This window comes from Molossus molossus, unplaced genomic scaffold, assembly GCF_014108415.1.
Source record: "Molossus molossus isolate mMolMol1 unplaced genomic scaffold, mMolMol1.p scaffold_m16_p_23, whole genome shotgun sequence".
Lineage (NCBI taxonomy): Eukaryota > Metazoa > Chordata > Mammalia > Chiroptera > Molossidae > Molossus > Molossus molossus.
This window is the reverse complement of record NW_023425359.1, coordinates 13254335-13282093: the sequence shown is the minus strand read 5'-3', so window position 1 is coordinate 13282093 and position 27759 is coordinate 13254335. Positions and strand designations below refer to the sequence as shown.

The 27759-nt window shown below is 41.5% G+C and overlaps 1 protein-coding gene and 1 pseudogene across 4 annotated transcripts in view; both read left to right on the top strand.

The window, feature by feature from the left end:
* The first annotated feature begins 2338 nt into the window (after window positions 1–2338).
* LOC118640752 lies at window positions 2339–12873 on the top strand (annotated as a pseudogene).
* AHCTF1 (AT-hook containing transcription factor 1) overlaps window positions 11210–27759 on the top strand; it is an 81052-nt gene continuing 64502 nt past the window's right edge. For 2 of the 4 annotated variants that reach the window (XM_036277606.1, XM_036277602.1), the window contains exon 1: window positions 24987–25114. In XM_036277606.1, coding sequence (XP_036133499.1) covers window positions 24994–25114 — 121 coding nt within the window. In that variant the 5' untranslated portion in view covers window positions 24987–24993. Of the gene's footprint in view, window positions 11274–11321; window positions 11471–24986; window positions 25115–27759 lie in introns of those variants that run through there. The other 2 variants (XM_036277605.1, XM_036277604.1) reach the window with 2 other exon arrangements.

Genomic DNA, 27759 nt, shown 5'->3' with positions numbered 1-27759 from the left:
TTGAGGACTCTGCCTGCAACTGTCACTGAGTGGCTTATTGAGATTGCTTCTCTGTAACAAATGGTTTTCAAATCTGCTGGAATTATGCTCTAGTCTGCCAAATTTTTACACATCCCTTTGTTCTTTTATGTTTCTGCAACATGACTCCATCTAAGTCTTACAGTGTTAGTGGGATTGTACTTTATTCTTTGAAATCTTAGTGATCTTCAAATTGAAAGATCGTTGACCTTCTTCTAATCCTTGAACACTGTAACTCAAAAGACAATAATTCTTACACTATGGTCTGTGTGTCCCTCCTCGCCCTCCTTTTTGGAGGTTAAGATTTCCACTGTCTACCTGCGGAGGAGATATCTCCCAGCCTTACTTATTAAAGATTTATCAAGTGTCTATTTTCCAAAAGCTGCTTAATTGATGAGGCAATGTACGTTTGTCTGATACAAGATTAAAAGATTGCATAATTGATTACTGTGTTGATCACCCAGAAAATGTAAAAACCTCCCTACTAGACAAAAACATAAGTGTTATAAACCACAGAACTTATATGCATGTATGCATGAACAATGGACATGGACAACAAAGCTGGGGACAGGGCAGGGGCGGGAGGGGGGAATCAGTGGGGGGAAAAGGAGAAACATCTGTAACAAAAATAAATTAATTAATTAAAAAAACTTAAGTGTTGTGGGAATATGTGTAGCAAGGGTGTATTTTGTTGTTTTGTTATTTACTCTTTTATTATTTTTTGTTATTTTTATTTTTTTTATCCTCACCCAAGGACATTTTTGCATTTATCTTCAGACAGAGCGGGAGGGAGAGAGGGGAGAAGAGAGGAGAGCGTGAGAGAGACACATCGAGTGGTTGCCACCCACATGACCCTAACCAGGGCCGGGGACAAACTGCAAACAAGGTACGTGCCCTTAGCGGGAATCGAACCCGGGACTCTCTGGTCCGCGGGCCAATGCTCTAACCACTGAGCAAAACTGGCCAGGGCTGTTATTTACTCTTTTAACCAAAGCACTGTATTATATTTAACATCTGACATTTTCAGAGTATTAAACTTTCGTATTTGTGTCACAGATAATGAAAGGTAATTACCTAACTTTAAAATTAAACTCTTTAAAAATAAGAGAATGCAGAATCATAAGAACAAAGGAATCTGAGAGATTATAGAACTTTCATTCAAAAATCTCTCCACCCATAAAAGTGACAGGCCTTCTTTAAAAGTGCCTTTTGACAAGAGGGGGTGGGAGCAGGGAGGAGGGGGTCAATGAGGAAAAAAGGGGGGACATTTGTAATACTTTCAACTATAAATTAAACAAACAAACAAACAAACAAACAAACAAGACTGTTGTCCAACTGGTGGGAAATGAGTCTGTGACCCAAACAGTTCTAGCTAATAAATTTCTTGACTCAAACCAGAATGTGAAACTAGAATATTCCTTTGACTGACGAGGACACTGTTATTGTAATTACCAATAAGATGCTTAAGAAAGAGTTGTAACTCTCTTTTACTTTAAAGGAGGTTTTATAAAAGCATTTCAAACAAAAAAAGTAATTTTAATTTAACTATAATGTCTTGTTTGCATTGGTGAGGAACACCGATACTGTTCTTATCAAGCTTTGTATCCTCAATGTCTTGAGTAGTGAGTAACTCATTAAAACCATTAATAAATATTTGATGAATGAACAAATAAATGAATAAGAAACTAAAAATAACACTATACTGAAAAGTACTACCTGACCATTATTAGAATGTTAAGGATATAATTTTGGTTTCACTGAAGTTCTATATTGTTTTCTTCACTAAACAGGACTTATGTGGTCTGTTAATAAATAATTCATTTCTAAACCCTAAAGATCTACATTTAAACTTATTTTCAGAAGAAGAATACTCTAGGGTAGGCTGAATTTATTCTGGACATTCCACTTAGGACATCCTAGTTAACATCTTGTTTCAATTTTCAGACATTTTTTGGTGAAAAATTGATACCACATTACCTATGCTTTTCTCTAATCAAGTCCAACAAATCTACCTAAAATTTATTTAAAACCATACCAGAGACCAAAGGAAAAGTTAAGATCAGAAAAAGCAAAAGGGAAAAAAATCCCCACAGTTTTTAATTTAAACTATGCAGAGATATTGTTTTGACTAATAATTTAAAATGCTTTGAAAACGTAAAGCACCATGCAAATGTCACATTTAGTACAGGTTGTGCAGGCTCCGTGGGATTAAAATACATTCAGAAGGCAGTCCAGGCTTTGCTGTGGGTGCTCCAGTCACAAGGGGCGGACGACTGCTGGGTTGGCAGCGAGTAGCCTGCAGCATGTGCTCATCGTCGTGATGAGTTTGCCCCTCAATCCCAAACCTTTCCTCAATGGATTAGCAAGGAAGCCAGTAAGGTGAAACTTAAGTGGGGAATGGAGTACAAAGGCTACCTGGTATCTGTAGATGGCTATATGAACATGCAGCTTGCAAATACAGAAGAATACATAGATGGAGCCTTGTCTGGACACCTGGGTGAAGTTTTAATAAGGTGTAATAATGTCCTTTATATCAGGGGTGTTGAAAAAGAGGAAGAAGACGAAGAAATGAAAGAACAGCTTCTTTTGTGGGAAATTTTTTTTTTTTTTTTTAATCCTCATCCGAGGACATTTTTTCATTTTTTGTACAGAGTGGGAGGGAGAGAGAGGAAGAGAGAGAGAGGGAAACATCGATGTGAAAGGGACACATCGAGTGGCTGCCACCCGCACGACCAACCAGGGCCGGGGACAAACTGCAACCGAGGTACGTGCCCTTAGCGGGAACCGAACCCGGGTCTCTCCGGACCGCAGGCAGACGCTCTAACCGCTGAGCCAAACCGGCCAGGGCGGGAAATTTTTTATATATATTTCTAGACAATAAAAATTTGTTTTTTCAACTTGAAAAAACAAATAAAAAAAAAATACATTCACAAGGAAAAATAAGGCTGAGAATCCATCTAATAAAGTAGGCACAAAGCATTTGTTAAAATGAGTGACTTGTTCCCTCACTGGAATATCAGACTTAACTGTTTTCATTTCTATCACTTTCCAACCCTGCAGAGCCAACTTTTCTTACCTGATTCCCTTGGAGGCAGGGAGCTTCAGGCAAGTGAGAGATCTGTGGCTCATAAGCAATATATTTGCAACAGCAGTCATTTAAAAAAAATCTGTAAATATTATCAGCACCCTCTCGAATCTAGTTTAACAATGCTCTAAGCAAGCATGAGTCTTGATTCTAAATAAGATTCAAAATAAAGATTCAAAATAAAAAATGCAATGATATGTGAGTACATATCTTATAGCTATCTCTAGCAGAATTTCTTTTTTTTTTTTTTTTTATCCTCACCCGAGGACATTTTTTTGTTCAGATAGAGTGGGAGGGAGAGAGAGGGAGGGAGAGAGAGAAACATCGACGCGAAAGGGACACATCGAGTGGTTGCCACCCGCACGACCGACCAGGGCCGAGGACAAACCGCAACCGAGGCACATGCCCTTAGCGGGGACCAAACCCGGGTTTCTCGCGACTGCAGGCTGATGCTCTAACCGCTGAGCCAAACCGGCCAGGGCTCTAGCAGAATTTCAAGATCCATCATATTAATGGTGTTCTTTGGGGTTAAGCAACAGTGAAATCATAACTGTGATAGTTTTAGTTAAAATATACAGATTTTTAAAGTAACTTTGGTGCCCCAGCTGGGTAGCTCAGATGATTGGATCATTGTTATGATGCATCAAGGTTTCAGGTGGGTTTGACCTCTAGTCAGGGCACATACAAAAAGCAACCAATGAATGCATGAATAGGTGAGACAACAAATCGATGTTTCTCTCTCTTTTCCTTCCCCTCTCTCTCAAATCAATATATAAATTTTTTTTTTAAATTAAAAAGTAACTTTGGAAGAGGAAGATGTAAAAGAAAGGGAAAGGTAGAAGGGAAAATAATTTTACAGAAGAGATTAATTGTGGTATCATGTTTATGACAAATATTGTTAGTGTTTAGAGAAAGGAAGTCTGTGGCTTTGGGGGATAACTAATACAAAAAACAATTTTTGAGTGCATAAAGCCTATATTTTAATGACAAAAAGATATTTATATTACTTTTCTTTAAAAACTATAGATTTTACTTAATGTCTGTTTGTAAAAATCAAAGCAAATAAATCCATCCCAAAATATTTGTGGCAAATCATTTGACAAACTGTTTCTCCATCTATGAAGTGAGGTGTTTGGCCTAGAGTATCTCTAGAGTCCCTTTTAATCTAATGTATATTTTGCTTTGAGTGGTAAAATCAATAAATATATACTCATTCACTGAACAATTATTTTTGCCCTTATTTACATGCTGGCACTATGCCATCACTGGAAATGTAGTGGGGAACAATAAAGATATGACTCTTTACTCACCAAGCTTATTGTCCATTGGAGAAACCAAGGCTGGGGCACTGCTTACTATAGCAACAACCTGTACAAAAATGATGAAAGTGTAGCCATTAGGACAGAGGCATTGTTTCTTTTTGAGACAGATAAGCTCAATTTTGTTGTTACTAAAATATCAAGTTCCACGCCCCCCCCCCCATTATTTTGCAAAACAAATGCGATCTAATTCAGAGCACTTCAATGAGGCTCTAAATTTTCTGATATCAGATAGCTATCCCTCACTCTCAGAATGCTGGATTGGTATTAAAATATGGCTTCTTGAATAAACATTCTAGATGGAAGCATGAGGGTCCACACAAGTCATTATCATTTTCTAGGCCTTTTATCAAAATAACTAATGACCATATAGGTAGAAAGGGAATAAAGTTCTGAGCTGAGCACATACTTCCCTTTAATCTTTACAACAGTTCTGCAAGAGAAATAAGTAGTAGTATCCTTTATTTTTTGATGAGAAAACAAGCTTACAGAGTGAAGTAATTTGATTAAAGTCATGTTGCTAGACAGTAGTTAAAAAAAGAAAAAGAAAACTCAAGTTTGTCCAGATCCAAAAGACCATATTCTTTTACTATACAATGCTTCCTCCAGAAAAGGAGTCCTCTGAAGCCGTGTTTACCAAAGTTCACTAATAAGGCAAGATGTTTCACAAGCCTAAATGGATTCATTCTATGGTCAAGTAACTTGGAAATGCCAAGCATGTTCAAGACAGTGAAGTAGTACATAAAAGAAATGTTTAATTTTATTTAATCAGCTATTTCCCAAACTCATCTGACATCAAACCCAGATGTCTTTTCACTTAACGTTATTAACATCTCTTGAAAGTAAAATAATTTGGCATATGCTTAAATGACTGAAAAGGGGGAAGAGGGTTGACTGAGAGCTTCAAAGTGGAAATTCAGTTCACAAAGCAATAAAAATGAAAAACTAGCAGTTATGAGGAAAGCATTCTAAAAAGTATAAGATACAGTCTGTGTTCTCATTGTAGCTAAGAGATGGGGGAGGTGGGTGGATGGAGGGAGTCAGAGGCAAAAAGGGAAACAGACATAACATAACTGTATTTTTAGTGCAGTTTCTCAGTGATTAATGTGGGCTGAAATCGAAGGGAAGATGTAGGAGAGAAAAGAGGCTTGCGCTGGATCCTGAGGGATATTAAGATTTAGATAAAGGAAAAAGAGGCTGGGAGACACAGAAAGGCAGAAACATGTTTGGAGAAGAGTAAAGAAATTATTGTCAGGAACTATGTAGGGAAATTAAAAAGGAAAGGTAGGGTTCATCCAGATTATAGACAATCATACAGAAACCATTCTGTTGGTAATGATGAAAGGGATGATTACAATCTGGAAGATCAAAATATAAAATTAGTAAAATTTGGAAGATCATTCAGAAAGGTGATTGATCTGGATATTAAATATGATGATACAGATTTTTGAATTTTACAATTGACAGGGCTCTTACAGCAAAATTAATAAATATCTGTTTAATGAATCAGTAGATCCTCTAATGCAGTTACTCTTGTTTTAGCGATCTGATAACTTTAACCCAGAGAGGTTTCTTAATTTTCCTAACTTCACACATGTCTTCAGACTACCAAGAAGTACAGCATTTGTGAATTGAGCTTAAAATGGTGCCAACGAAAGAATATGTAGAATGGAGAGCAAGGCAAGGACATAAATCAGCACTTTTGACAGAGCGGTGGTTTCTGTTCTAAAGAGGTCCATTTAAAATAAAAGCAATCAAAAATCTCTCCTACCTCCTTCTTTGCTACAACTTATCCAGTACCGTTTGCAAACAAATATGGTACGTTTTGGAGGTTGCTGCTAATAAAGAAACAAACATTAGCCCTGGTTGGTTGGGCTCTCTCTCTCTCTCTCATCCTCTCTCTCCCTCCCACTCTATCTGAACAAAACATGAAAAAATGCCCTCGAGTGAGGATAAAAAAAGAAAGAAACAAACATTATAGAAAAAAAAAAATTACATTTCTGAAAGGCAGCATATCTTAAGAAAAAATCTGAGAGGGTTAACAGAAAAAGGTAGATTTTTTATTTATCTATTGAATTTATTGGGGTGACATTGGTTAATAACACTATATAGGTTTCAGGTATACAATTATATAATACATAATCAGTATATTGATTTCTGTGTTCAACACTCCAAGTCAAATCTTCCTCCATCACCATTTATCATGCCTTTACCCTCCTTCACCCCTCAAGGATAAACTTTTTTTTTAATCCTCACCCGAGGACATTTGTTGCATTTATCTTCAGATAAAGCAGGAGGGAGAGAGGGAGGAAGAGAGAGAGAAATATCTATGTGAGAGAGACATATCGACTGATTGCCACTCACACAGCCCCAACTGGGGTTGGGGATGAATCGCAACCGAGGTACATGCCCTTAGCGGGAACCAAACTCAGGACTCTCTGGTCTGAGAGCTGACGCTCTAACTGCTGAGCCAACCTGGCCAGGGCAGAAATAAACTTTTAAGATTAAAAAAAAAAAAAGTGGCTTGCTTAAGTCCTCACATTATAATCCTTTTATTTGGTATATACTATTATGGACAGATTCCACATCTATTTGTTTGAAACATGTTTGGTGCTGAGACTACCAGCTTCAAAGATACTAGCAAAAAAATTATTTATTTATTTATTTGTGCCCTTAGTGGGAACCAAACCCGGGACTCTCTGGTCCACAGGCCGATGCTCTAACCGCTGAGCCAAATCGGCCAGGGCAACAAATAATTTAAAAAAAAAACAACAAAAAAAAAACAGCATAATGAAACTCAAGGGTGACCAAAGAGCTAACACTAATTTAGGGTAAAAATTTTTTAGAAGTAAATCTTTTTTTTTTTTTAACTCATCTTTATTGTTGAAGGTATTATAGATGTTTCTCCTTTTTTCCCCATTGAGCCCCTCCTCCCCCATCCTGTCCCCCTCCTGTCTTCCCCACACTATTGTTGGTGTCCATTGGTTATGCATATATGCATAGAAGTTCTTTGGTTTATCTAATCCCACCTCCCTCCTCCCTTCCCTTTGAGGTTCATCAGTCTAACAACCAATTTGTACTCCTTAATTCCTTCGTCTTTTTCACTCATCTCCCCAGCTCCCACCTATCTGGCAAGCAACAAAAAGTTCTCTGTATCTATGAGTCTGTTTCTATTCTGCTTGCTCATTTTGTTTGTAGATTCAATTGATAGATATGTATTAATTGCCATTTTATTGTTCATGTTTTTGTTCTTCGCCTTCAAGAAGACCCTTCAACATTTCATATAATACTGGTTTGGTGGTGATGAATTCCTTTAGATTTTTCTTGTCTGGGAAACTCTTGAAATGTCCATTGATTCTAAATGATAGCTTTGCAGGATAGAGTAATCTAAGTCATTGCTTTTTCATCACCTTGAATATTTCTTGCCACTTCTTTCTGGCCTGCAAATTTCTTTTGAGAAATCAGCTGACAGTCCTATGGGAGCTCCATTGTAGGTAACGAACTGCTTTTCTCTTGATGCTTTTAAGGTTCTTTCTTTGTATTTAACCTTTGGCATTTTGATGATGATGTGTCTTGGTGTGGACCTCTTTGGGTTCAACTTGTTTGGGACTCTCTGTGCTTCCTGGACTTGAATGTCTGTTTCTGTCACCAAGTTAGGGAAGTTTTCTGTCATCATTGTTTCAAATAGGTTTTCAATTTCTTGCTCTCTCTCTTCTCCTTCAGGCAGCCCTATGATGCAAATGTTGGCACGTTTGAAGTTGTCCCAGAGGCTCCTTACCCTATCCTCATTTTTTTGGATTCTTTTTTTTTTTGCTGTTCTGGTTGGGTGTTTTCTGCTTCCTTATATTCCAAATTGATGGTTTGCTTCTTGGCTTTACCTACTCTACTATTGATTCCCTGTAAATTATTCTTTATTTCAGTTAGTGCATCCTTAATTTCTGACTGGTCCTTTTTGATGTTGTTGATGTTCTCACTAAGTTCCTTGGAGATCTCCTTAAGTTCCTTAAAGGTCTCATTAAGTCCCTTGAATGTCTCATTAAGTTCCTTGAACAACCTTGTAACCTGTGTTTTGAACTTTGCATCTGATTGATTGCTTATCTCCATTTTGTTTAGTTCTTTTACTGGAGTTTTGTTCTTTTCTTTTATTTGGGACATGTTGCTTTGTCTCTTCATTTTGGTTGCTTCCCTGTGATTGTTTCTATGTATTAGGCAGAGTTGCTATGTCTCCTAGGCTTCGTAGGGTGGCCTATTGTTGTAGGTGTCCTGTAGGATCCAGTGACACAGTCTCCATGATCACCCCCGCTGGGCCCTTGAGGTGTACCCCTAGTGTGGACTGTATACCCTTCTGATGTATTTGAATCTTGATTGCTGTTGGCATGTCAATGGAAGGGATTTACTCAGGCTAATCAGCTGCAAGGACTGGCTGTGTCCACTAGCCACTGGCCTCTGACTACCTTGGAGGATCAGCTGTGTAGGGGCCCACCACACAGTGCAAGACTTACTTCATCAGGGCTCTGGTACCCACCGAGTCCACTCATTGAGTGTATCACTTGTGGAGGTGGTTGGGTGGTGGTGTTTTAATGTGGTCTGAAACTGTCCACTGGGTGTGCTGGCTCTGGGGCAAGGACAACCACTTCCTGTGTTCTATCCAGGGCCTGCCGGCATAAGCTACAAAGTGATCTGCAGGTGGCTGCTTCTCGTGTGGGGTTTGGAGGTGTCCAGGAAAAGCCAAATTGTAAACCAAGGCTGGCTGCTTCTAGGGCCAGGCCTGGGGCCACTTAACAAGAGGTGTGGGGCTCGCTGAGACCAGTTGCTCCTTGTTTGAGAAATTGTAGGAAACTCTGAAGCAGGATCCAAGACAGGCCAATCCTATGGTAAAGCCTTTGGAAACAGCTTGGGTGCGTCTGAAAGTTGTGTAGGGAATCATGGGGGGGGGGGCAAACAGCGTGAACCATGTTGATGGAATCCCAGATATGGCAGCTTTCTGCCACCCCGAGGAACGGCTCACCAAAGGAACATCAGCCTCCACCAGCATGTCTGTCCAGGAGAAAGGTGCCCCTCCTGCCCTCATCCTGAGGCCAAACAGCTCAGTTCTTCCCTGTTCTCTGGTGCCCCTCAAGCTGCCTCCCCTCTGAGCTCAGAGGGAGCAAATCTGAGTCTGTCTGTTCCCATGCCCTTTAAGAGGAGCTGCCTGGGGCTCCCGCTGTCGCAACTCCCTCAGCCTCAGTTCCCGCTGGTTTGGGCACCTAGTGTGGGACAGGGACCCCTCACGCCTCAGGGAGGACTTTCCCAGGCAGGTGTCCCTCCTGATCTTTATTCGCCACACATGGGTGTGGGACCAGCTCCTCCAGCCTCTGCCCCTCCTACTACTCTGCCCCTCCTACTAGTCTGGATGTGGTGGCTGCTTTAATTTCCTGGTTGTAGGACTTCCATTCAGCTAGAATTCAGGCGGTTCTGAATGATGGTTGTGTTGTGGTTTCGTTGTAATTTTGATGTGGTTGTGGGAGGAGGCGATACCGCATTTACCTAATACCGCCATCTTGACCAGAAGTCCAGAAGTAAATCTTTTTTATTTTTTATTATTATTATTATTATTTTTTATCCTCACCCGAGGACATTTTTCCATTTTTTGTTCAGCTAGAGTGGGAGGGAGAGAGAGGAACAGAGAGAGAGAGAGAAACATCGACGTGAAAGGGATACATCGAGTGGCTGCCACCCGCACGACCAACCAGGGCCGGGGACAAACTGCAACCGAGGTACGCGCCCTTAGCGGGAACCGAACCCGGGTCTCTCAGGACCGCAGGCCGACGCTCTAACCGCTGAGCCAAACCGGCCAGGGCCAGTAAATCTTTTTAAAAAAAATAAGTTTTCCTTGATTTTAGAGAGAGGAAGGGAGAGGGAGAGAAACATCCATGGGTTGCCTCGCAGAGGCGCCCCAACCAGGATGGAACCTACAACCTGAGTATGTGCTCTCACCACGACTCTAACCAGGACCTTTTGGAGAGACGATGTTCAACCAACTCAGCCACACTCTCCCCGGCATAACATAAAATTCTGAGGAAAAGGTTAGGCAGTGTGAGCGCCCTTGGCCAATAATGCACGCTCCCATATTAAAGTGTGTGTGTGTGTGTGTGTGTGTGTGTGTGTGTGTATATATATATATATACACACACATATATATATGGAAAAAGCTTTCCCCATTAGTCAGGTGCCCACTTTTAGCACCAAAAGTAGGAGCAGAGACAATGAAAAAATACCGCGGGTAAACGGAGTTACCAGGAGGGCAAATACTGTCACTTCTCCACCAGCAAGCATGGGAGGACGATAAGGTAGCGACTCTCCCGCCACAGCTGTCACCCCGCGGGATCGAGGAGCGGGACCTCAGACAAAGACTACTATTCCCGACTCTGCGCTGGGCCCACGATCCCGACCGCCCCAGCAATTTAGTGCGCAAAGCATTGTGGGAATCGTAGTTTTTCTTCCCCTTAGCTCATTGGAGGCGGGGAGATCCATGCAAATGCCGGCCTTTCCCGAGCCTGCTTCCCTTTCCTGCCTTTTCTTCCTCCGCCTTCTTTCACGCGGAGTTTAAAAATTCCCGCGGCACTGGTGCCAGAGGCCTGAACACTCGCGAGATCTCAGGTCCCCGCGCCGCGATTTCCTCTCTATCTCCCCTCTCGCTACGCCCCCCCTCCCTTCCCGGGCGTGTGGGACTCGGTCTGTCCGCCCAGGGTAATGCGCAAGGCAGGGCCGGCGCTGTCCAAGCGGAGGAGGCAGAGTCGCGTGGGGGAGGACCCGGAACCGCGGCTTCTGCGTTTTGGTCGCTGAGCAGTCGGCCGGCGCAGGCACTCGAGGTGCGTGGATCTGAGGTGGTCAGGAGGCCCGCGAGCAGAGCAGCAGCTTCCGCGCGGCGGAGGTGTGTGCCTGCTGCCCGTGGTGACCGTGTCTCCCGGGAGATGCTGTGACGGACCCGCGCGGGAGCAGCTCGCGCCTTGCTTGGTGCCCCACGGGACTCGGCGGCTGTGGGTACTCGTTCACCCGCCCTTCCCAGGTGGGTAGGGGGAAGGGAAAGAGGGTGTTGGGCTCGCTGGGCGGAAGGCGGGTCTCAGAGGCCTGGGCGCCGGGCGGCGGCCCGACTTCTCCCGCCTCGCTTTCCCGCGGGGCCCACCTCGTGCCGGGCCTGGGCCTGGCTTTTACCCGCCAGCGAGCCGCCCGGTCCCGGCCGGAGGCGGGGAGGGGAGGGCACGCGGACGCTGGCGGTTGCTGCACGCTCCGGCGCGGGTTATGTAAGCCGAGGCTCGGCGGTTTGGCGGCATGGCGGCGCGCGGGCGGCGGGGAGCCCTGGCCGTTCCCCCCGCGTCGGCGGCCAGACCCTCGCGGTCGCGGGTGCAGTTGAGACCATGGCGGGCCTCACGCTCGGGAGACCTCATGGTATTTTGAGCTGCTCTTACGTTGCTGAATCCTACACACACTTCACGGCTTGGCTCCAGTGAGTCCAGGGCGGGGGGGAGGTTTGACGCGTGATTTAAAAGGTGCGGGGACGTGGTCGGAGAACGGAGATTTAAAACACCCCTGCGTCTTGGAGAGGGTATTAATTTGCCTTAGTTGTCCCAGCTGGAAACTCAAATTGAGTTTTGTTACTGGTTGTCTGTGTTTTTGGAGGTGGGGAGGGAGATTCAGTTGTTCTCAAAGCCAACGAAGTTTATACTAGCCAGCTGGTTTTTTATTTTTTATTATTTTCTTGGATCGGCAGTTGGAGAAATATTTGGAAGAATCTGGGTCCAGTAGGATAAAATATAAATCTCTTGGAAACTTTAAACTTTATTTTATTCTCAAATTATCCTAAGGAGTCAGGAGATTTTAAGAACCTTCTTTCATCGATTGGGTCTGTGAGGAGGGAAGAAATTAGGGTAGGTTTACTTATTTTGGAGGATTTAACCAGGGATGACAAGCCAGCTTCGGTTAGTACTTGAGAGATGCTCTAAGTGAGGTAAGTACAGTACTATAGGAAGTCTACATTCTTTCCGTACTGTAGTTTTTGATACTAATTTTTCAATGACCTAATACCAAAGTGTCACCAATTTGCAAAACAACAATGATCATTTTCAAAAATTAACTTGTTTAAAAGATTGTTACACAATTTTGTAACAGACATGTGGATTTAAAAGGAACCAAATATTTTTTGTTTCTTTCTCTCCTAACCAAGAAAATTTTCACAAATAGAGCCCTCATTCGGAATGAAGACTAGCCCTAGGTTAGGTTATTGGTCTTTACAGTAACGCTGTTCTGTTCGGCCTCAGCTATTCACAAACTTATGCTTCCGCTACCTCAGATTCATCCCGTCCTGAGTCCATTTTCTTAAAGATGTGTTTTGATGTTCCTTTGCTCATGTCTTTCGGCCTGGAGTGCATCTCTTCCTTTTTCAAGTTCTCAGATTTCAAATCCTTAGTGTAAATGCCATCTTTCCTATGCTCACTTTCATTTCCCTTTATCCTACTTTTCCCTGAGATCTCACTGCATATATACCTCTATTGTAACATTTGTTTGTTTATTTTAATGGGTATGTATCTCCTCCTTAAGCATGTAACTCCTTCAGGTCCGAAAGTAGGTGATCTTTCTGCCCCTGCATTCCATTTCCAAAACTGTTTTAAAAGTAGCTGGCAATTAATAAATGTTTGAATTAAGTTTGAGAGGTCAGCTGCTAAAAGGTGTTTTGTAGAAATGTTTGTTCGGTATATGTTGCAGTATAATTATTGAAAAACTAGAACACGTTTTATTTTCTATAGTGCAATTCAGCTGCTTTTGAGGATGTGTATTTCACACAGAAATGACTTACGGTATTCTGTGTCAGTATCTTTCCTAGTAATTTTGCGAAGTTTGCTTAATATTGAGCACCTGTTTTCCACAAAAGAACGTATATATGTTAATTACCTTCAGTATACAATCACTGCAGCCCAGCCATTACCGACAGGCGTAATACCCAGATCACTTAAGCTGGGGTGTTCTGAATGTTCTTAGTTATACTCTAATTTCACTAACTGCCCAAGATTTTCTGGGATAAACTCATTGTCACTTGAATTAATTGGCTACTTTTGAAGATGAAGTCCAAAGAACTCTGAAATGATTCTACTTTGGTGGGGATTACCTTATAGACATTAGCAGTTAGCAACAGAGGCTGTGCTGATCCATCTAGCACCACTGGGAGAGCACAAGTGGCAGGAGAAGAATGGTTTCATTTGCTTCAGGCAAAGAGTTCAGTTCTGTGTCTCACACTTGCAGACAAGTGAGAAAAATCCCACTTCAGTTCCAGGGCAGCTGACAGACACAGTGTTACTACTGGTTAATGTTTTCTTCTGGAGGGCCGTGCTTAACCTCAGAACCAAGGTCTTTTTCTCTTCCTTTTTTAGAAATTTTATCATGAAGATCATTATATTCAGCATCTTAAGATGATGGTTTTCATGTGACTGTTTTCAAAGTACACATCCAACACCTTTAATTCATTTCAGAGCTTCATTCATTACTTTAAGCTTCAAACTGTAGGTCTGCTTCTGTCTTTGCATATGCCAAAGGCAGGCCATTGCCAAAGGCCTGAGGCTGCTCGCCGAGGGACAGAAGCATCTGTGACTTCTTGATGATTTAATTTTTGTTTCCCTCATGACATAAGATGCGAGCATCTTTCCATGTGCTTATTTACTGTCTGTATATCTTTTTTTTTTTTTTTTTATCCTCACCTGAGGACATTTTTCCATTTTTTGTTCAGATAGGGTGGGAGGGAGAGAGAGGAAGAGATAGAGAGAAACATCGACGTGAAAGGCTGCCACCCGCACAACCCAACCGGGGCCGGGGACAAACTGCAACTGAGGTATGAGCCCTTAGCGGGAACCGACCCCGAGTCTCTCCGTACCACAGGCCAATGCTCTAACCGCTGAGCCAAACTGGCCAGGGCTGTATATCTTCTTTATTGAAGGTGTCTGTTTAAGGTCTTTGGCCATTTTAAATTGAATTGTTTGTTTCTTGCAGTGTGTTTTTTAAATTGAATTTATTGCCTGGCTGGTGTGGTTCAGTGGATTGAGCATCGAAACATGGACTGAGAGGTCCTGGTTTGCTTCCCTGGCAGATCGGGGCACATGCCTGGTAAATTGAATTTATTGCCTGGCTGGTGTGGCTCAGTGGATTGAGCATTGAAACATGGACTGAGAGGTCCTGGTTTGCTTCCCTGGCAGATCGGGGCACATGCCTGGGTTGCAGGCTCGATCCCCAGTAGGGGGCGTGCATGAGGCAGTTGATCTGTTTCTTTCCTTCACTCTTAAAAAAAATTAAATTTATTGTTTAACATGTCTATTCCTGTCTCTGCCAGTATCTTGCTGTCCTAATTTATTTAAAAAATTCTATTTAGTATTACTAACACAAAGGTAGAAAGGAGTGAAATTAGACATGAAATTAAATATGAAAGGATGGATCTACCCAGACCACATTGAGAATTTAGTCTTTGAATGATGGTCTTTGGCAGATGGAGGTGGAAGGAGGAATAGCATAAATAAAAGAATGAAATGCTAGACAATAGCAAACTGATGAAGGAAGTGGTTTGAGGAGACAATGCTATAAATATAGTCTGGGACTTCCAGATTGTGGAGAGCCTTGATTGCCTGTGGCCTAAGGTGTTAATTTAAATATGCAGTAGGGAGTCATTGAAGGGTTTTGAGAAATGGAGTGACATAATCCGTGTGCTTTGTCAAGAAAATAAACAGTAGTTACACCAACAGTCAGCACAGTGTTCTTGCTGTGCCTATCTAGACCTTGAGGAGTTGAAACTTTGTAAATTACTTTTTAGAGGTTGCCAATGCTGGCATGTCATAAAAGTTTTTTCTTTTGCAACTTAAAATAATGTTTCACTGTCTATTGCTTGCACAGTTTTCAACAAGAAGTTTCCTGTCATTGTTATCTTTGTTCTTTTGTGTGGAGTGCTACTTTTAAGATTTTCTCTTTGTCCCTTAATTTTGATGGAGTTTTTTTTTTTAAATTTCTCACCTGAGGATATTTTTCTACTTGTTATCAGATAGAATGGGAGGGAGGGAGGGAGGGAGGGAGGGAGGGAGAGAGGGAGGGAGAGAGACAGAGAGAAACATCGATGTGATAGAGCCACATTGACTGGTTGCCTCCTGCATGACCTGACCAGGGCCGGGGACAAACCGAAAGCGAGGCAGGTGCCCTTGACTGGAATGGAACCCAAGACTCATTGGTCTGAGGGCTGACGCCCTAAACAGCTGAGCCAAACCGGCCAGGGCTGGTGGAGTTTTTTTGTGTGTGTTTCTTGTGCTTATGAGGTTTGCTGACCTTTTTGGATTTGTGGGATTATAGTTGTCATCAAATTAGGGAAAAACTTGGCCATTTCTTTTTCAAATATTTCTGTCCTCTCCTTTTGGAGATTTCTATTACAAATATTAGGGCACTTGAGGTTGTGCCATAGCTCTGACTTTTTCTGCCTAGCCCCAGCCTTTTTTTCCCCTCTGCTTCATGTTAGACAAGTGTTTTTTGTTTTTTTTTTTGCTATTGGTGTTTACATTTACTAATACTTTCTATGTCTAATTTATTAATCCCGTTCAATGTATTTGGCATCTCTAGAAATTTTATCTATTTATTTATTTTTATCCTCACCCGAGGACATTTTTCCATTTTTTGTTCAGATAGAGTAGGGGGGAGAGAGAGAGAAACATCTAGTGGCTGCCACTCACACAACCCAACCAGGGCCGGGGACAAACTGCAACCGAGGTATATGCCCTTAGCTGGAACTGAACCCGGGTCTCTCTGGACCGCAGACCAACTCTAACTGCTGAGCCAACTGGCCAGGGCTCTAGAAATTTTATTTAGTCTTAATTATATCTTCACATCTCTCCTTAATGTGCTCATACTTTCTTCTATCTTTTTCGACATAAAGGTTAGAATAACTGATTTAATTTTCCCTATCTACTAATTCGAACTTCTGTGTCATTTTTAGGTCTGTTTCTGTTAGTTTTTCTCTGCTTACTATGAGTCATATTTTCCTGCAGCTTTGCATCCCTGATGGTATTTTTTATAACTTTTTTTAGTTTAATTTTAGAGAAACAAACTTGTTGTTCCTCCACTTATTTATGCATTCATTGGTTGGATTTTTTTTTTTTTTTATTCCTCACCCGAGGATATTTTTCTATTTATCATCAGTTAGAGTGGGAGGGAGGGAGTGAGAGAGAAACATCGACTGGTTGCGTCCTACATGACCCAACCAGGGCCAGGGACGAACCACAACCGAGGTACCGAGGTATGTGCCTGTGACCAGAATTGAACCCGCCACTCATTGGTCTGTGGGCTGATGCTCTAACCCCGGAGCCATACTGGCCAGGACCATTGGTTGATTCTTCTTTTTTTTTTATGCTCACCCGAGGAAATTTTTCCATTTTCTGTTCAGATAGAGTGGGAGGGAGGGAGGGAGGGAGAGAGAAACATTGACGTGAAAGGGACACATCGAGTGGCTGCCATCCGCACGACCCAACCAGGGCCAGGGACAAACTGCAACCGAAGTATGTGCCCTTCCTGGGAACCAAACCTGGGTCTCTCTGGACCGCAGGCCGACTCTTTAACTGCTGAGCCAAACCGGCCAGGACCCATTGGTTGATTCTTGTATGTGCCCTAATCTGGGATGGAACACGAAACCTTGGTGTATGATGCACTAACCAGCTGAACTACCCAGCAGGTGCCTCTTGATTTTAGATTGCATAGCAGACATTGTGAGTGTTGCTTTCGAAAGTACTGAATATTTTTGCATTCCTTTACTTATTCTTGAACTTTGTTTTGAGATGCAGCTAAGTTGGAAAAACTGATTCTTTTGAACCTTGCCTTTTTTAACTTTTTTAAACAAGGTTAGTTTTTCTCCCTACTACTGAAGAAATCAATACCTTTCTGAGTACTCTACTTTGTGCCCCATGTATTACGAGGTTTTTCTGGTATGGAGCTATTCCTGGCCCTGTGTAAGCTCCAGGGGTTGTTTCTTTACTCTTTCAGTGATTCATTCCTTGGCCTCTGGTGTTTTCCTTAAGTTCCTATGTTGATCATATGAAGATCCAGGGGAAACCACTGCAGAATTCTGGAGTTCTCTTTGTGCAATTGTATTGCAGTACTCTGCCTGTGAATTCTAGGTACCTTTGACTTTGTGGTATTCTCAACTCTGTCTTCCCAACTCAGAGAGACCCTTGAGTTCTGTTTGGGTTTCCCACTTTGCTCTGTGTTCTGGACACTCTATACACAGTAAATTGGGACAGTCCTGGAGCTCGTCTTGTTTGTTTTACTTCCCCAAGGGACGACTGTCTTGTGCTACCTTTTGTCCATTGTCTGAACTCCTTGTTTTCATATATTTTGTCCTGTTTTGTTTTGTTTTGTTTTTTAAGTGGGAGGATATATCTGGACTAAGTCAGTACATAATCTTTGTTTGATATTAAAAACAACAGAACAACAGAAAACACATGCAGCCTCAGAAATAAAACTTTTTTCCCTCAAGTTATTGGTTATTATGCATTATTCAGTCAGATGAACTTTAGAATCACCTTGTGAAAATCTTTTAATTCTGTTGGGATGATCTTGATTGAATTGCAATAATCATGAAACATTTTTGCTGAATGTCCACGAACACTCCACTGAATACACTTTGAGGAGAACTGCCACATGGAATTTTGAAGGTTTTAGTTCTGGATAAATGACTTTGGTTTTAAGTTTAATAGGAACATATGTTAACTTCAGTTTACCTTTACACTGGTTTTATCAAGGCTGAAGAAGGCCATCAGAGGAGGAAACATATCAGTGACAGTGGCTCTCCTACCTAAATTTGTTTAAAATTTTCTTCAGTACTGAGATACTTAAGAGAGAGGGATGTGATCAATTTGTGTAAATATGCTTACAGCAACTAAGGTTTGAGCCTGGAACCCTCATAAATATGAGATTTTGTACTTGAAGCTAATGGTCACTATATTCCATTGACTATGTTATAGTAATTAAAACATAATTGCTTTATATTAAATTACACTTTAGGGCCTGTTTTGGAGAATAAAAAGGCTTCCCCTTTTGGGGACTAGGATATCTCAAACATAACTTAAAGTTTGAGTTAATAGTGGCATATCTAAGTTTTAAGAGGCAGTTGATCACATTTCAATCTTGAAAATAACATTTATACACAGAACAGAAAATTAAAACTCATCTTTGGTTAAGTTTTTGTTGTTGTTAATCGTCACCTGAGGATATTTTCCATTGATTTTTAGTTAGAGTGGAAGGAAGGAAGGGAGGGAGGGAGGGAGGGAGGGAGGGAGGGGAAGGAAGGGAAACATCCATGTGTGAGAGAGACATTAATTGGTTGCCTCCTGATTGACCCTAACCAGAGCCAGAGATCAAGCCTGGAACCCAGGTACATGCCCTTGACTGGGAATTGAATCCAAGACCTTTTGGTACTTGGAACAATGCTGTAAGTGCTAAGCCAAACTGGCCAGGGCTTTTATTAAGTTTTTGAATGACATTTTCAATTTTTGTTTTCACATAAATTTTTTTTGAGTTGGGGGGCTAGTATGTATTGCCAGTTATAGCTTGGGGTAAAGAATAAGAATGGTGCCTGGCCGTGGGGCTCCGTGGATTGAGCATTGTCCCATGGACTGAGAGATCCAGGTTCGATTCTCAGTCAGGGCACATGCTGGGGTTTTGGGCTTCATCCCCAGTAGGGGGCGTGCAGGAGGTAGCCAATCAATGTTTTTCCTCTCATCAATGTTTCTATCTCTGTCCCTTCTCTTTCTGGGGGGGATGGGGGAATACACACACACACACACACACACACACACACGTGTTTGTGTGTATATGTATATATAAAAATAAGAATGGTAAGGAAGAACAAGAAATTGGAGGTCAAAAGACCATATACAGTCTAGTTAGAGATGGGGCATAAGATGAAGGCTGAGCCATTAGGGATAGAAATGATAGATTAAAATGCAGAAATTTTGGAGGGGGTTAAGTGGTAAGTTTTTGGTGAACACTTACATTGCATGGTAAAGGGAGAAGGAAATCACTGTATTCATATATTTAACCAATATTTTGTACCCTCTCCACAGTGTGGAAACTTCTGGGATTAAATGATAAGATATAAATTTGTCTCCTGAGTACTTTCAATCTAGTTGGAGATACAAAGAGACATTTATACAGTGTGAGAGGTGCCATACATGTTAGGGGAAGTACCAGGCTAATTAGGAACAAAAAGAGAATTATAACTTAATGTAGGCATGAGGGAGTAAAGGGGAGGGCTAGTGATCAAGTAAAGTTTCTTGAAGAATCATTGTTTCTGCTAAGTCCTCAGAATTTTTGGGTAGGTGATGGAATCATTAACCAAGAAAGGAAAAAGGAAAAAGGGACGATTTTCTAAAGATGAGGAAGAAAGAGTTTTTCATTTTTGAAATTGTTGAGTTTGAGGTGCCCTGGTAGCATCCAGATAGAGAATGGTTAGTGCTATCTGTTGCTTTGTTAAGAATTGTGTTGAAGTCATGAAGTGACAGGGATTTCTTTCTCCAGATGAGTGAGATCGATAGAATATGTAAGTCTTTGCCTATAGGAGATACAAGTTCTGGAATTGCCTTGTCAAAAGGTTTGTCCATGTAAGATTATGATCTGGTTAATTATTCTCCGATAAGGCTATGGGAGTTATATTCCCACTAATATAGATGCACATGTGTGTTTCCCTATACTTTGAACAGTGATTGGCAAGAATAATATGACTTACGTGACTTTTTTTTTTATTGTTAGTGAGTACTGTATTAAGTTGATTTGCACCTTCTTCCAATCCTAAGATTACATAAGTATCTCCTGTATTTTATTTATTTATTTTTATTGAATTTATTGGGATGATGTTGGTTGATAAAGTTATATAGATTTCATGTGTAAAATTATATATAATACTTTATCTGTATATTGTGTGTTTATTACCCCAACTCGAGTCTCCATACATCACCATTGATGACTCCTTTACCCTCTTCTACCTTCCCCTACCCTTCCCTCTGGTAATAATCACCATACTGTTGTCTGTGTCTGTGAGTTTGTTTTTCTTTAAAAGTCTTTTTTCTTTATTGATTTTAGAGAGAGAGAGGAGTGGAGGAGGGAAAGAAGTTCTTTCTCATGGATGTTTCTATATCAATTGGCTGCCTCCTGCGTGTCCCCCACTGGGGATTGGGCCCACAACCTGGGCATGTGCCCTGTCTGGGAATCGAACTGGCGACCTCAACCACTGAGCCACGCTGGCTGGACTTTTTTTTTTTTTTTTTTTCATAATCCCTTCACCTTTTTCACCCAGTTCTCCCAAACCCCTCTACTCTGACAGCTGTCTCTCTGTAGTCTGTTTCTATTTTGTTTATTAGTTTAGTTTGTTCATTAGATTGCACATATAAGTGAAATCATATGGTACGTGTCTTTCTCTGACTGGCTTATTTCACTTAGTATAATACTCTAGATCCATCCATGCTGTTACAAAAAGTAAGATTTCTTTTTTTTACTGCCATGTAGTATTCTGTTGTGTAAAAGTACTGATAGGCACTTGGGCTCCTTGAAAATCTTGGTTGGCTATAGCAAATTAATGCTGCTGCAATGAACACATGGGTGCATATAGTCTTTCAAATTAGTATTTTGGTTTTCTTTTCAGATATATTTCCGGAAGTAGAATTGCTGGGTCATATAAGGCAGTTCCATTTTTAATTTTTTGAGGTAGCTCTATACTGCTTTTCACAGTGGCTGCACTAACAGTGCATGAGGGTTTCCTTTTCTCCACATCCTTACCAACACTTGTTTGACTTATTGATGATAGCCATTATGACAGGTGTGAAGTAATATCACATTGCGGTTTTAATTTGCATTTCTCTGATGGTTAGTGATGTTGAATGTTTTTTTCCCCCCAAATGTCTGTTGGCCATATGTATATCCTCCTTGGAGAAGTGTCTATTCAGGTACTTTGCCAGTTTTTTAATTGGATTTTTGGTGTTGAGTGTTACAAGTTCTTTATAAATTTTGGATATTAACACCTATCAGATATATTAATGAATATATTCTCCCATTCAGTGGATTGTGTTTTTATTTTGTTGATGGTTTCCATTGCTGTGCAAAAACTGTTTAGTTTGTGTAGTCCCATTTGTTTATTTCTTCTTCTATTTTCCTTGCCTGAGGAAATATATCAAGAAATATTACTACGAGAAATGTCCAAGATTTTACTGCCTATGTTTTCTTCTAGGATTTTTATGGTTTTGAGTCTAACATCAAATTCTTTAATCCATTCTTAGTTTATTCTTGTGTATGGTGTACGAATGTGGTCTAGTTTCATATTGCATTATCTGTCCAATTTTCCCAATACTGTTTATTGAATAGACTCTCTTTACCCCGTTGTATGTGCTTGCCTCCTTTGTCAAATATTAATTGCCCGTAAAGGTGTGAGTTTATTTCTGGGCTCTCTATTCTTTTTATCTATATTTCTGTTTTTATGCCAGTACCATGCTGTTTTGATTACTATGTAGTATATAGTTTGATATCAGATAGTTGGCTTTCTCCAACTTTGTTCTTTCTCAAGATTGCTGTTGTCCTTTGTATTTTTAAAGTTTTATTCATTTTAGTTTTGTTTTTAAAAAATTATTTGTTATTGATTTTATTATTTTTTTGGTACGTGCCCCTAGCGGGAACCGAACCCAGGACTCTCTGGTCCGCAAGTTGACGCTCCAACCGCTGAGCCAAACCGGCCAGGCTGTTACTGATTTTATAAAAATATTTTAAAAATCCATCACACAGCCCTGGCCAGTTTGGCTCAGCGGTTAGAGCGTCGGCCTGCGGTCCGGAGAGACCTGGGTTCGGTTCCCGCTGAGGGCATGTGCTTCAGTTGCAGTTTGTCCCTGGCCCTGGTTGGTCGTGCGGGTGGCAGCCACTCGATGTGTCCCTTCATGTTGATGTTTCTCTCTCTCTCTCTCTCTCCCCCTCCCTCCCTTTCTCTCTCTCCCTCCCACTCCATCTGTACAAAAAATGGAAAAATATCCTCGAGTGAGGATTAAAAAAAAAAAAAAAAAAAATCCATCACAGAAAAATATAAGAAAGAAATCACCTCAAATTTGGATCACACAGAAGTAAACAGTACTAACATTTTGTGTCTATTTCAGACATATCTGTCACAGAGACAAATTTTATGAAATGGAGAAAGTTAATCTTGTAAGGAAAAACCAAAATTTAAGGGACAGAAAATTTAAAATTTATGATAATTCTTTTAATACAACAGTTATTTGTTATAAAAAATAGTGTTTTGTTCTTAAGAAGGTCTAGTGAGTGGCTTGTTTTATCTCAGGTTTTAGTTTAATAGTATTGATTTTCTTCTATGGGCTGAGTGTGGTCACTGCTGAGAAACATTTTACCTGATGGAATGACCTGTACCTGGGATTACTCTCCTGCCAGGGAGACTCCTTTGGACTTTTAAATGCCTTTCTCCCAAGAGAGCAACAATGTGCCCTGGAAGGTAGATCTGGCTCTCTGCTGAGGTCTGTAGTGTCTGTAATTTGAAATTTTTCTGGAATTTTCCTTGGATAGATTCTCTTTTACTTCTCTCCAAACTGAAGGGTATTAGAATTCTCTGGATTTTTATTTTATTTTATTTTTTTTAATCCTCACTCGACATTTTTACATTTATCTTCAGACAGAGTGGGAGAGAGCAACATCGATGTGAGAAAGACACATCGATTGGTTGCCACCTGCATGACACCAACTGGGGCCAGGGATGAACCACAACCGAGGTATGTGCCCTTGGCCGGAATTGAACCCGAGACTCCTTGGTCCGCATGCCAATGCTCTAACCTCTGAGCCAAAACAGTCAGGGCTTTAATTTTTTTTAAATCCTCACTCGAGGCCATACTTGTTGGGGAGATGTGAGAGAGAACATCAATTGGTTGCCTCCCTCACATCCCAACTGGGGATCAGCCTGAAACCTAGGGTGTGTGTCCTGACCAGGAATTGAACCTGCAACCTTTAGGTGTAGTGCATGGGATGATGCTTCCACCAACTGAGCCACCTGGCCAGGGCTCATTTTAATTTTTAAAGTTTCTTCCTCACTAGCAAGTTAAATCTTTGATTCTTTAAGCATATTAAACATACTTATTTTCTGATTATTTCAGTATCTGAAGTCTTTGATAGACTGATTTTACTAGCTGTTGATCATGATATCTTTGTTCTATTTTGTTGTTTTGACTGTAAGCCCATTTTTGTTGGAACTTCATCTTTGAGAACTCTGAAGATTCCAGACTATTGAGTGGTTTCTGGAGGTTGCTTGGAGTATTACCAATCTGAGAATACTTAATAATAAAATCTTCACCTGAGTACTTTTCATAATAGCTCTAATTCTGCCCACTAATTTGTGTGAAGGAGAATTTCTTTTTTCTGAGTAGGGACTTATAGCCAAGGTCAATACAGGCAGTTTTATTGTTCCCTGTCCTGTACAATGGGTGTTTCTCTCATTCCCCTTTATGCTGATGATATAGCCCTGTGGAGTTGACTTTAGAGTGGTGGGGTGGAGAGCTCTTAGCTTATTTGCTTTGGTTCTGTTAGCCTTTTCTTCTTCCTCTGTGGACCTCAGAGTGCTGAAAATAAGATTAGGATCACCAGGACTGGGTTTGGTAGCTCATCCCCAAGGCCCAGCCCAGCTACTTGTCTTCCACAATTCCTACTGTCTCTTCAATTTTGGCTTTGCCAACTTAGTAATCGTTGAATAAGATACTTTCATATTTTAACATTTTTAGTTGTTTACAATGAGAGGGTCATTCAGGGAGGCTTCTATATATTGGAAATGAAAGATAATTTTACATTTTTAAAAAAAAATATCTAGTTAATGTGCCGTTCCTGAGGTTACTATGGATTTGGAAATGTTTTTCATGGACTTTTCTATCTTTTTACCATAGCAGTAATTTTTCAAAAATCTAGATTAGTATTCTGCATGAAGTGTTCTTTGAAAGTCAGGCAGTAAATTTAATTGTATTGAACCAGTCTTCAAAGAATCTAGGGAATCATATATATCCTTGAAACATCTGGCTTAATGAATCTTTACTCTCCTAAGTCTGATTGGGAAATATTTTCTTAGAATACCTCAGACCTGGAAGCACATTAATATGTATTTTATAATTAGATACTATTTTTAATCTTCCCCCAGGGGTATTTTTCTATTTATCTTCAGATAGAGATGGAGGGAGGATGGGAGGAAGGAAGGAAGAGAAACGTCGATGTGAGAGAGAGAGAGAGAGACATTGATTGGTTGCCTCCCACACAACCCTGACCAGGGCCAGGGCCCGAACCACAACCAGAGTACGTGCCCTTGACCGTAATTGAACCTGTGACTCTTTGATCAGTGGGCTGATGCTTCAACCACTAAGCCAAACTGACCAGGGCAAATAATTTCAGCTTTTTAAAATATTTGTGCGGTTATTTTATTTTTCTTCTTGTTAGAGATAATCAAGTGTATTGTAGTAGAAATACAATAATAATATGTTTTTTTTAAATATTTACAGTGAAAGTATGCAAGACTTAACAGCACAAGTGACTAGTGATCTTCTGCAGTTCCCAGATGTGACTATTGAAGCCCTTGGAGAAGATGAAATAACATTAGAATCTATACTTCGTGGAAAATTTGCTGCAGGTAAAATAATGTTGCTAAAAATTTGCTAATTTATAGGGGTCAAGATGGCGGCTAGGTTAAAGCAGTACTTGTCTCCTCCCACAACCACATCAGAATTACAACTAAACTGCAGAACAACCATTATTTAGAACCACCTGAAGTCTGGCCAAATGGAAATCCTACAAGTAGGGAATTAAAGAAGCCACATCGAGACTGGTAGGAGGGGTGGTGTGGAACATGCTTGTCCCACACCCATATGTGGCAGTTTTTATTTATTATTTTTTTAAATCCTCACTCAAGCCCTGGCCAGTTTGGCTCAGCGGTTAGTGTTGGCCTGCGGACCGTAGAGTCATGGGTTCAGTTCCCACTAAGGGCACGTACTTTGGTTGCAGTTTGTCCCTGGCTTCGGTTGGGGTCGTGTGGGTGGCAACCACTAGATGTGTCTCTCTCACATCGATGTTTCTCCCTCTCTCTTCCTCCCTCTCTCTCTCCTGTTCTATCTGAAGATATGTGCAAAAATGGCCTTGGGTGAGGATGAAAAAAAAAATTCTCATCCGAGGGTATTTTTCCATTTATGTTCAGATAGAGTGTGAGGGAGGGGGAGAGAGAGAGAGATGCATCAATTGGTTGCCTCCCACAGGACCCCAATCAGGGCGAGGGACGAACCGCAACTGAGATACGTGCCCTTGACTGGAATCAAACACTGACTCTTTGGTCTGTGGGCTGACTAACCACTAAGCCAAACTGGCCAGGGCTGTGTGGCAGTTTTTATTTTATTTTTTATCCTCACCCGAGAACATTTTTGCATTTATCTTCAGATAAAGCGGGAGGGAGAGAAGGAGGAAGAGAGAGAGAGAAACATCAATGTGAGAGACACATCCAGTGGTTGCCACCCACACGACCCCAACCAGGGCCAGGGACAAACTGCAACCAAGGTAGTGCCCTTAGCAGGAACTGAACCCAGGACTCTCTGATACACAGGCTGATGCTCTAACTGCTGAGCCAAACCGGCCAGGGCATGTGTAGCAGTTTTTAATCTGGAGGGATATCTTGGCTGTGGAGGTTCCTCCTGAAGAGCAAGGAGTCCCAGCCCCATACCAAACCCTTCAGCCCAGGGTTCCAGTGCCAGGAAAAGAAGTTCCCGTATCTTTAGGCTATAAAAACTGGTGGAGATTGTGGCTGAGTGACAGGGAGGCTGCTGAAGTCTCAGGCAGTTCCTCTTAAAGGGCCCCTTCACAGATTTAAGCAGAAACCAGGGACACATGGGGAAGAACTGACTTCTCTGATACCAGGGCAAGAGCTTGGGGGGTGGGGGTGGGCAAATTTCTCCCAGAAAATAGTGCTGGTGGAGGCCATTGTTTCTTTGCTGTGTCCTCCCCACCACAGAGACGGCAGGCAGGCACCATATATCTGAGTCTTTACAAACTTGGCTCATACTCTTTGCCCCACCTTGGTGATTCCCTGAGACCCCACTCCATCCAATTCTCAGGCTCATCCAAGCTGTTTCCATTGTCTTTTCCATATGGGTGGCCTGTCTTGGCTCATGCTTTAGACTTTCCTAAAATCTCTCAAATAAGCAATACCTGGCCTCAGTGTGCCCTATACCTCTTGCTAAGTGGTCCCCGGCCTGGCACTAGCAGCTGCCTGCCTTGGTTCACAGTTTGGTCTCTCTTGGGCACCTCCAAACCCAACACAAGTAGCAGCCATCTACAGATTACTCTGTATCTCATGCCAGGCGACCCCAGGCAGGGCATAGGCAATGGCTGACTTTGCATTTTCCTGGAGGCCCCAGAACCAGTGCATCCAGTGGTCAGCTTCAGATTACAATCCCACCACCTCCACAAGCCACGCACTCAAGGGGCATACTCAGCACCAAAGCCTCAAAGAAGTAAGTCCTGCTCCATAGGGTTGGCTCCTGCACAGCAGCTCTTCGGCTGTAGTTGCACCTGGTCCTCAAAGCTGATTGGCCTGGAGGTCAATCCTTCCCAGTGATGTCAACAACAATCAAGGCTCAACTACAATAGGACAGTGCACACAGTCCACATAGGGGCACACCTCGAGTTCCCAGCTCAGGTGACTGAGGAGGCTGAGCCACTGGGCCGTACAGGAAACCTACTACACAAGGCCACTCTACCAAGTCTGAGAGACATAACTACACAAGGCCACTCTACCAAGTCTGAGAGACATAGGAACTTTACCAATTGCATAGAACAAACACAGGGAAGCAGCCAAAATGCAGACACAAAGAAACATTATTGCACAAGAAAGAACTTGAGAAATCTCCAGGAAAAGAACTAAATGAAATGGAAGCAAGCAGATACAGAGTTTCAAAACAATGGTTATAAGGATGCTCAAGGAACTTACTGAGAACTTCAAGGAACTTAGAACATCAGCATAAAAAAGGACCAATTGGATACACTAACTGAAATTAATAATTCACAGGGAATCAACAGTAGAATAGAGGACACTGAGAACCAAATAAAAGATTTGGAATATGGGGAAAACACCCAGTCAAAACAGCAAAAAGAAAAAAGAATCCAAAAATAAGAAGATTCTGTAAGGAGACACTGGCACAACCTCAAGCGTACCAACATTTGCATCATGGGAGTGCTGGAAGAAGAGAGGGAGCAGAAACTGATGCATGGGTTGACGCTCAACCACTGAGC